Raw genomic sequence first — 9,248 nt, 5'->3', positions numbered from 1 at the left:
AAATGCTTCATAATTATATAAATTCTCTTGTCGTTGTTTTAACACGCAATTTATATTGATAATCAATTATCGCACCTTCATTTCCATGCCAAAATAACACACATAGTGTAGCATATCATAAGGAACCATAAATGAAGGTCCCCGAGAACAACAGGGGCCAAACAATTTTACTGAAAATAAGCAGCTACGAAGATGAAAATTTACATGATTCGCATATCGGACAGTGCAATAGGCAGACGCAGGAGACGAGATCACATATTGCATTCGAAGGACAGAGGAAGAGGAAATGAGAGAGACAGAAAAAGAGAAGAAGAAGAATTAGAAGAGGGAGATGATGATTTAAAGAGAATCACTCTTAGTGGGCTTGAAAGAGAGCGTGTTCTGAGCATTGTTGTAAAGGATATGGAAGTTTTGCTGCTGTATGTTTCCGAAGATGGAAGGATTCCCCGATGGTTCACCCAACATTGCCAGGCACAAGAGATTTTCAGATGCCTGAATGAAAAAGTTGTCTGCCGGAAGCTCGTAATCCACGCCGCCTTTGAAGTTGAAGACGAGGGTTGGCAAGGTGAGGTGAGCGGATGATGTGTGGTAACAAAGATCCAAACCTGTAGAAGACCCGTCTACAGGAGTGAGATCAATGGCGGACTGAATTGCTTCCTTAAGAGGAGAGTAGGCAGCCTGGTCCAGAATGGTAACAGTGGTTCCGGAGTCGATGATCATACCTCCGCTGCCGTCCGATTGCAGATCGAAAGTTCCAGGAGGAATATCTAGTGCCTTACCATTGAGGGTGATTCCTGTAATAGGAATGTACCAGAAAGTGGGAATGATACTGCTCTTGATGAGTGGGAGAGTCTTGGCTCCTCCGCTCAAGGAAGCACCCTCGCCGAAAAAGAGGGGGCTGGTTTGTGAAGAAGAGTCGGTGATGGGCAAAAGACAGTAAGAGAACATGTTCTCTGCTTTGGAACCCAGCTGTGAGATAAGGGAGAGACCACCTCTTCCCAGTCCCACAAGGCCACCACCCTGAGAGAATCCTTGTCCTTCGTTGTCATGCCCGCATCCAAATGCAATGCCTTTAAACTTGCTGCTCCCAATTGACAATGTCTCGTAAGCCAGGTCGCCGCTGGTGAAGGAACCATCGCCATACTGATACATAAAGGTACAATCTGGATTGCATCCGATTTGTGTACTCCCCAAGGCGTCACAAAGAGAATCACCGCAGGGAATTGTGGAAAATGTGGGGGACTTGGAGGGGTCGAAGATTGGCGTAGGCTGAGAGAAGCAGTTCTTGCAAGGCTTGCACTGAGTCCAAATCAGATCGCTACCCGTGTCCACAATCGCTTCGAAGCTCACAGAGGGCGTTCCCAGTGCAACGCTCATCAGAAATTCTCCATCCCCTACTTCAACGGGCGTTTCAGCGTCTAATTGCCCTCTTATCAATGCCTCTATCTTCTTCATTCGCTTCTTACTTCGATCCACAGCCAAACGCAATCTCTCAGAAAAACCCAACTCTCTCTCTGATCTGCGCGTCATATTCACCCTTATTTTTACATTTTCATCGCTGCCAGACTTCGGCCAACCACTCAACAGTCTGTCCGAAGAACATGATATCATTGGAATAGTAAAGCATATCAAGACCACAAAACCCAACAGCTTTGAACGCTCCATATTTCTTTTTCTTTTCTAAACCTCGAAACCTTTTTCTGCTCTCATCTACTCCACTCCATGCAATATATATACACAGAGAGAGTGAGAAGGAGCCTTAAATCAAAATCAACAGATTCCCCGACGTGTCCACATAACAATATCGATCCTCTTAGAAGGATAGACGAATTTATTTAATTTCCCCTTCTCTATCTCTGCCCGTCTGGAATTGTTCTAGAAGTAGAATAGACTGCTGCAATTCGAAGTGAATCGTATTTTTTTCTGTCCATACCTTCACTAAGTATTTCCGTACACTTAACCCGTAATCCAATTCCTTCTTCCCATTGAATTTTGTGGACCCATTCAGATCGAAATTCCAAAACGTGTTGTAACCGGAGGGTTGGTTTTCTAAAAATATTCATAGACATACAATAATTTATTTTACACTTGAGACTTGAAGAAAACATAAGACCATTACAAATGCTTCATAATTATATAAATTCTCTTGTCGTTGTTTTAACACGCAATTTATATTGATAATCAATTATCGCACCTTCATTTCCATGCCAAAATAACACACATAGTGTAGCATATCATAAGGAACCATAAATGAAGGTCCCCGAGAACAACAGGGGCCAAACAATTTTACTGAAAATAAGCAGCTACGAAGATGAAAATTTACATGATTCGCATATCGGACAGTGCAAAAGGCAGACGCAGGAGACGAGATCACATATTGCATTCGAAGGACAGAGGAAGAGGAAATGAGAGAGACAGAAAAAGAGAAGAAGAAGAATTAGAAGAGGGAGATGATGATTTAAAGAGAATCACACTTAGTGGGCTGGAAAGAGAGCGTGTTCTGGGCATTGTTGTAAAGGATATGGAAGTTTTGCTGCTGTATGTTTCCGAAGATGGAAGGATTCCCCGATGGTTCACCCAACATTGCCAGGCACAAGAGATTTTCAGATGCCTGAATGAAAAAGTTGTCTGCCGGAAGCTCGTAATCCACGCCGCCTTTGAAGTTGAAGAGGAGGGTTGACAAGGTGAGGTGAGCGGATGATGTGTGGTAACAAAGATCCAAACCTGTAGAAGACCCGTCTACAGGAGTGAGATCAATGGCGGACTGAATTGCTTCCTTAAGAGGAGAGTAGGCAACCTTGTCCTGAATGGTAACAGTGGTTCCGGAGTCGATAATCATACCTCCGCTGCCATCCGATTGCAGATCGAAAGTTCCAGGAGGAATATCTAGTGCCTTACCATTGAGGGTGATTCCTGTAATAGGAATGTACCAGAAAGTGGGAATGATACTGCTCTTGATGAGTGGGAGAGTCTTGGCTCCTCCGCTCAAGGAAGCACCCTCGCCGAAAAAGAGGGGGCTGGTTTGTGAAGAAGAGTCGGTGATGGGCAAAAGACAGTAAGAGAACATGTTCTCTGCTTTGGAACCCAGCTGTGAGATAAGGGAGAGACCACCTCTTCCCAGTCCCACAAGGCCACCACCCTGAGAGAATCCTTGTCCTTCGTTGTCATGCCCGCATCCAAATGCAATGCCTTTAACCTTGCTGCTCCCAATTGACAATGTCTCGTAAGCCAGGTCGTCGCTGGTGAAGGAACCATCGCCATACTGATACATAAAGGTACAATCTGGATTGCATCCGGTTTGTGTACTCCCCAAGGCGTCACAAAGAGAATCACCGCAGGGAATTGTGGAAAATGTGGGGGACTTGGAGGGGTCGAAGATTGGCCTAGGCTGAGAGAAGCAGTCCTTGCAAGGCTTGCACTGAGTCCAAATCAGATCGCTCCCCGTGTCCACAATCGCTTCGAAGCTCACAGAGGGCGTTCCCAGTGCAACGCTCATCAAAAATTCTCCATCCCCTACTTCAACGGGCGTTTCAGCGTCTAATTGCCCTCTTATCAATGCCTCTATCTTCTTCATTCGCTTCTTACTTCGATCCACAGCCAAACCCAATCTCTCAGAAAAACCCAACTCTCTCTCTGATCTGCGCGTCATATTCACCCTTATTTTTACATTTTCATCGCTGCTAGACTTCGGCCAACCACTAAACAGTCTGTCCGAAGAACATGATATCGTTGGAATAGTAAAGCATATCAAGACCACAAAACCCAACAGCTTTGAACGCTCCATTTCTCTTTTTCTTTTCTAAACCTCGAAACCTTTTTCTGCTCTCATCTACTCCACTCCATGCAATATATATACACAGAGAGAGTGAGAAGGAGCCTTAAATCAAAATCAACAGATTCCCCGACGTGTCCACATAACAATATCGATCCTCTTAGAAGGATAGACGAATTTATTTAATTTCCCCTTCTCTATCCCCGCCCGTCTGGAATTGTTCTAGAAGTAGAATAGACTGCTGCAATTCGAAGTGAATCGTATTTTTTTCTGTCCATACCTTCACTAAGTATTTCCGTACACTTAACTCGTAATCCAATTCCTTCTTCCCATTGAATTTTTTGGACCCATTCAGATCGAAATTCCAAAACGTGTTGTAACTGGAGGGTTGGTTTTCTAAAAATATTTAAAATTAGTTTACACATAATTATTCTTAGTCGGTTTATCCGGCTTTTCAACTTATTTTCATTCTTGTTTATCTCATTCTTAAATTTTGCTCTAATTAGTTTATTCATTTTTAAGATTTAGAAATTTTACTTGTACAAAAGTGTTATATTCAATGCTCTATTATGTATTCACATTACCGTATCCTATCATAAAGTTCTATTCAAGGATTTATACCAGAAAGAAAAAGTACATGAAAGTTAATGCAATCTATGTGGTTGAACATCCACATATATAAATCATCTAAATTGAATTTTATTTTTATTCTCGTTCTTATTTATCTTATTTCTCAATTTTACTTGTGCAGAAGTGTTATACGCAATGTTCTATTATATATTCACATTGCCATATCCTATCATAACGTTTTGCTCAAGGATTTATACCAGAAGCAAAAAGTAGATAAAAGTTAACGTAATCTATGTGGTTGAACATGCAATTATATAAATCATCTAAATTGAATTTAAGAATCCATCTTTTAAGAATTGGGTATGTAGTTGTATCAGTGATAAGCATGAAAGTCATGTCAACTAGGGATCACTCCCCATGTCCACGATTGTTTTATGTCAAATCCATAGATATGTGTAAGTTCTATATGTGTGAATATAAATTCTTCCCTAACATTTGATCTAATAAATCTCACTTTTCGTCAATTTACCTTGAAGTTAACTCTTCACTAATTGTCAAGTATTCGCAATAGTTAAAATCACATTAGGGAGCCTGGTAGATCACTAGGGTCAAGTTCTCCTAGGTTATTCTTCGGAATGGTCGGCTTCACGAGCCTGGCCAATTTAGGTAAATGGAAAAGAAGCATGCAAATTTCCCAAGATGAAAACTTTGATGGAGATAGATTCATCTTGGTGCTCCAACCAAAAGCGTTTCTATGATAAATGTTTCATTTATGCAGATTCGTATTCAATGAATTCTCAAAGCGACTGCATGTTAAATAAATGCACATTGAATTCTTTCAAAAACCAAAATGTTCAATAAATCACATAAAACAGGTACTAAATGTAATTATGATAGAATAAAAGGTTTGGAGTTAAAAAATTCGAATTTAAATTGCTAAATCTCAAGGGTCAGTATTGTATGGTGCAATATTGATTGGACGCCCCATTATTGACCAATAACAGAAAAAAGGCTAATACTTAAGTAGAGAATAAATGCCTAGACATTGAGGGTGGATGGAGAATAATCTAATAATAAATGTGATACATACGAATGTGTGCATGAATCCACGAGCTAAGATAGAATATAAGCGGGTGTATGTAAATTAATAAGGGTGGCTAATTAGAAAATGGGCCAAGATTTCGACAAGATTGCATCATTTCTTGATATATGCTTGAATTAATCCATCCTCTAATAATATACCCAAAACTAAGGATAGTTTGACTAGATTAAAATATTTTACCATTATGTTTTGACCATACATTGACGTGCATGTGAATCCTAAAATAGTAATACATCTCAAAGCATATGGAATGTGGAATATATCGTTTAAATTAGATGCTTGGACGTCAAATAATAGTTAATATAGATAGAGTAATGGACCTTGGCACATACTAGCATGTGATACTCATTCTTTACATTTGAATCCTTCATGAGAGCCTAAAAAATAGAGAAATTATGTATAATGAGTAGCTTATATCTCAAGAATTAAATAGACATCAATAAAATACGTGAACCTATTTAACAATCTAGAAGATTAAGAAATATGAAAATGAGTAGTAAGTTTAGGGGTATCTTCATGTGCAAAAGGTTCTGTGATGTAGTGCCCTATGGTATATTGATACTACCACATCCTGTCATATAAAAGCTTTATTTAGAAATGGTGATTGCATGCTTCATATGAGAGAAATTATAGAAGAGGGAAAATAGTACATGAATTTATTATGCCGAAGGCGTCTCTTATATGAATTGGATGAGCTATTTTTGGGCATCAATGATTGTGAGTAAAGGAGACAGCATTGCAAGATGATTGGGAATATTGGAGCTGTCCACTGTCCATTAGTTTTATTCTTCATTTTATGTCAGAATGTGTGCACTGCTCATCGTCTCTCGATCTTCTCATTTTACCACTATCTCTCCTCTTGCAGTCACGATCAGATGAGATTTTTTCGAAAATTCTACTCCTCCATTAATGCAAACATAGTACTCTCAAATATTTGAGCTCTCACAATCTAAATTTTAGGGTTCCTGCCACTTGTTCCGTGTGCCTCTTTAATAATTCATAAATGTCATTATTTTCTTATTTTTTATTTCTATACAATTTAGGTGTTGCACGGTTTCCCATGATAAGTGAATGGTGGGACCTTTTTTAATTACTAAGTACACTCAACCTTTATGTTTCCATTTGTCTAAATCAAACCATCTAGTAATTCCGAAACCCTAAAAAAGTTGTATGGGTTTTATAGACACTTCAAAATTTAATATGTTTATATGTGTTAAAATGACTATATTAGTGGGTTTTAAGTTATTTACTTATTATTCTGTTAATGTATTATATATAATAATAATATTATTGAATAGAAACATATTTGTTTAAATAGTTCAAGTAATTAATGGTGAAAATGTAAATAGAATAGAATAATTTTTTAGTTTCAAATAGAAATAAACTATACAAATCATGTAAATTGTATTAGTATTATTGTAATATTATCATAAAAACTCAACCTTCAAGGACCCAACAAAAAACCAGATGTGAACCAACCCATAAAAACTAGGGCAAAGCAGCCCCATAGAACAACAGACAAAAACAATACAGAATTTCTACATAACAAAACTACAACACTTTGACCAATTTGTCATTCTTCTGAATGACATCCTCATTGATTTTTTGAACTTTCTTAATGATGTTGTCAACACGGGTCACACCCTTATCTTTTCTATGGAGCCTCGTCGCTGGACCAAGTAGGGGCTTCTCTTTCGTATCCAGATCCGCATCCACATCCTCTGAGGGAGCCCTAAGTTTCTTACAGGTACCAGCATTCACAACCTTAGATTTCTTCACCATCTCAATGCTACCAGTGGGGCACTTGCCCTGAGAAATATAATGAAAAACTTCATCCTATTCATTGAGTCTACATAGACCAAAGCTAGTATTGTTCATGGCAAAAATACTAACCTCCACCACCACACTCAAACTATGCTGATGTTTATAAGTCATTTTCCAAAGCCTTAATGTGCTCTTCATGTTCCTCCTTAAGGTTTTTAATACCATTAGCTAGGGTATGCATATTCGAAACCTAATACTATCGAGGTCCCCATTAGGTGGATTGGCCTTCTCTTCAAGATTATTAATCTCTTGAAAAATCTAGGTGAATTGGGCATTTAGGTTATCCTTTAAATTCCTCAAGTTAATATTCGTAATCGTATTCTCACGGACCGACAGACCATCTCCTTAGGAGTAAACCCACCACCAAGAGTAGGTATAGAAACATTGACACCCTAATCCTCCACAGGCACGTCCAAATCAATCTGAGAGGCATTCGACCGCTTAGAATAATTCTCGTTGACATTGTTAAATACTTTGGTTTTGTCAATAGATCTTGACATAGAAACGCTGGCCACTCTTTTAACCTTCACATCAGAACTACCGTCCACCGAATTAGGGACATGTTCAGGGTCATCCTCCTCGTTAGATAAAATAATTTATTTTCTGCTAGTATGGTTAGGGATTTTAGACGATGAGGGTCCTTGTTTGTTATAAATGTGAAGGACTTCGTTCCCATCGAAGTCCACCTCTTCATCAGAAGAGATTTCCCCATAATGAATATGGACATTCTTCTTGTATTCTATACCAGTTTTAGCACTCATATTCCTCTCGACATGGATAGTCTTGGCATACTTCATAATCAACGGGAATAAGCCCTCATGGAGAACAAGGGAGGATGCACATTTCTCGTGAGCCCTAATGCTATTATTCAATGATGAGACCAAATAAAAGGCCAAGGAAATGCACTTGTTATGCCGAAAATGATTAATAATGACAAAGTGATAGTTAAGTAAGCTACAAAATTTACCATCAAGGGTGAGGCGGTGCACGATAACCTCTGAGACCTCCTACCATGGCTTTGAAAGTGATTTTTTCTCCCACCCAACATTATTATTCTTTCTCACCTTCTCCCCTTCCTTCGGCGGGAAAAAGGTTTTCATCGCCACCATCGCACATTTCTTATGCTTGTAGAATTTGGTGCCCTTGTGAAGAATTTTGGACACATTAGCCACCATCTCCTCATTAACCTCTAGCTCCATACCATAGACATAGATAAAACCATCCTTCCACCCATTAAGAAAGGCCTCAGTAACAAGGGCATCCACACCATGAAGCATCTCAATATAACTAGTCAAAACTCCTACCGAATATTCTTTCCATACTGCTTCCTTATTTCATCATTTTTCGCAGACTATGGGATCCAAACGGTTCCTATCTCCCCTAATATTAAAAAATACTAATTCTCAACAACCTGCAACACAAACAGAGTTGACCTAAACCATATAAAAACAATTAAAAAAGCCACCAGAAAGTTCGTCTTTCCCCTCATAAAAGAAGTCTTGCCCAGGACACTTTGGAAGATGTCATTCTCCATCATTTCCAAAAACCCCTTGAGCTTCACACGCATCATAATCATTACGGAGTAGGTTAAGAAGATCCACCGGGAGCTGATAATAAATCTTCCAAAGTTTCCTACTTGGCAAGTCGGCCCCAATGTTGGCCTAAATATCGGCAACCTTATTACCTTCATGGTAGACATGTGAAATGTTAAATTCATAGAAGCCCCTGAGAGGAATTAGGCTATCTTGAATAATATGTTTAATCGACCAAATAGGAGAGGAGGAAGTCGTTAAACAATGATGTTTAGGGAGACACACTCCAACCAGACCCTTCTCAAACCTTTTTCTTTGGCCAATTTGATATTGGTGTAAATTGTGAAGGCCTCATTAAAGTGATTTGTCTGGGTACCCAAAGAGAGGGCCATTGTCGAGACCATCCTGCCATTGTTATCACGCACCACTTCCCCACATCCAGCAGGTC

General features: G+C 39.3%; 2 protein-coding genes across 2 annotated transcripts; both read right to left on the bottom strand.

Annotated features, from left to right (window-relative positions):
* Positions 1 to 339: 339 nt before the first annotated feature.
* On the bottom strand, positions 340 to 1,665 carry LOC131865685 (aspartic proteinase nepenthesin-1-like). The gene has a single exon (XM_059215359.1). The coding sequence runs from the start codon at positions 1,663 to 1,665 to the stop codon at positions 340 to 342; it is 1,326 nt and encodes a 441-aa protein (XP_059071342.1).
* Positions 1,666 to 2,458: 793 nt separating this feature from the next.
* On the bottom strand, positions 2,459 to 3,784 carry LOC131865684 (aspartic proteinase nepenthesin-1-like). Its single transcript, XM_059215358.1, has one exon. The coding sequence runs from the start codon at positions 3,782 to 3,784 to the stop codon at positions 2,459 to 2,461; it is 1,326 nt and encodes a 441-aa protein (XP_059071341.1).
* Between the last annotated feature and the right edge of the window lie 5,464 nt (positions 3,785 to 9,248).

This window comes from Cryptomeria japonica, unplaced genomic scaffold, assembly GCF_030272615.1.
Source record: "Cryptomeria japonica unplaced genomic scaffold, Sugi_1.0 HiC_scaffold_116, whole genome shotgun sequence".
Classification (NCBI taxonomy): domain Eukaryota; kingdom Viridiplantae; phylum Streptophyta; class Pinopsida; order Cupressales; family Cupressaceae; genus Cryptomeria; species Cryptomeria japonica.
This window is presented reverse-complemented; position numbering and strand designations above follow the sequence as displayed.

Bases quoted from the DNA above. Each gene is read 5' to 3' on its own strand.
- LOC131865684 (XM_059215358.1), bottom strand. From the start codon at position 3,784: ATGGAGCGTTCAAAGCTGTTGGGTTTTGTGGTCTTGATATGCTTTACT.
- LOC131865685 (XM_059215359.1), bottom strand. From the start codon at position 1,665: ATGGAGCGTTCAAAGCTGTTGGGTTTTGTGGTCTTGATATGCTTTACT.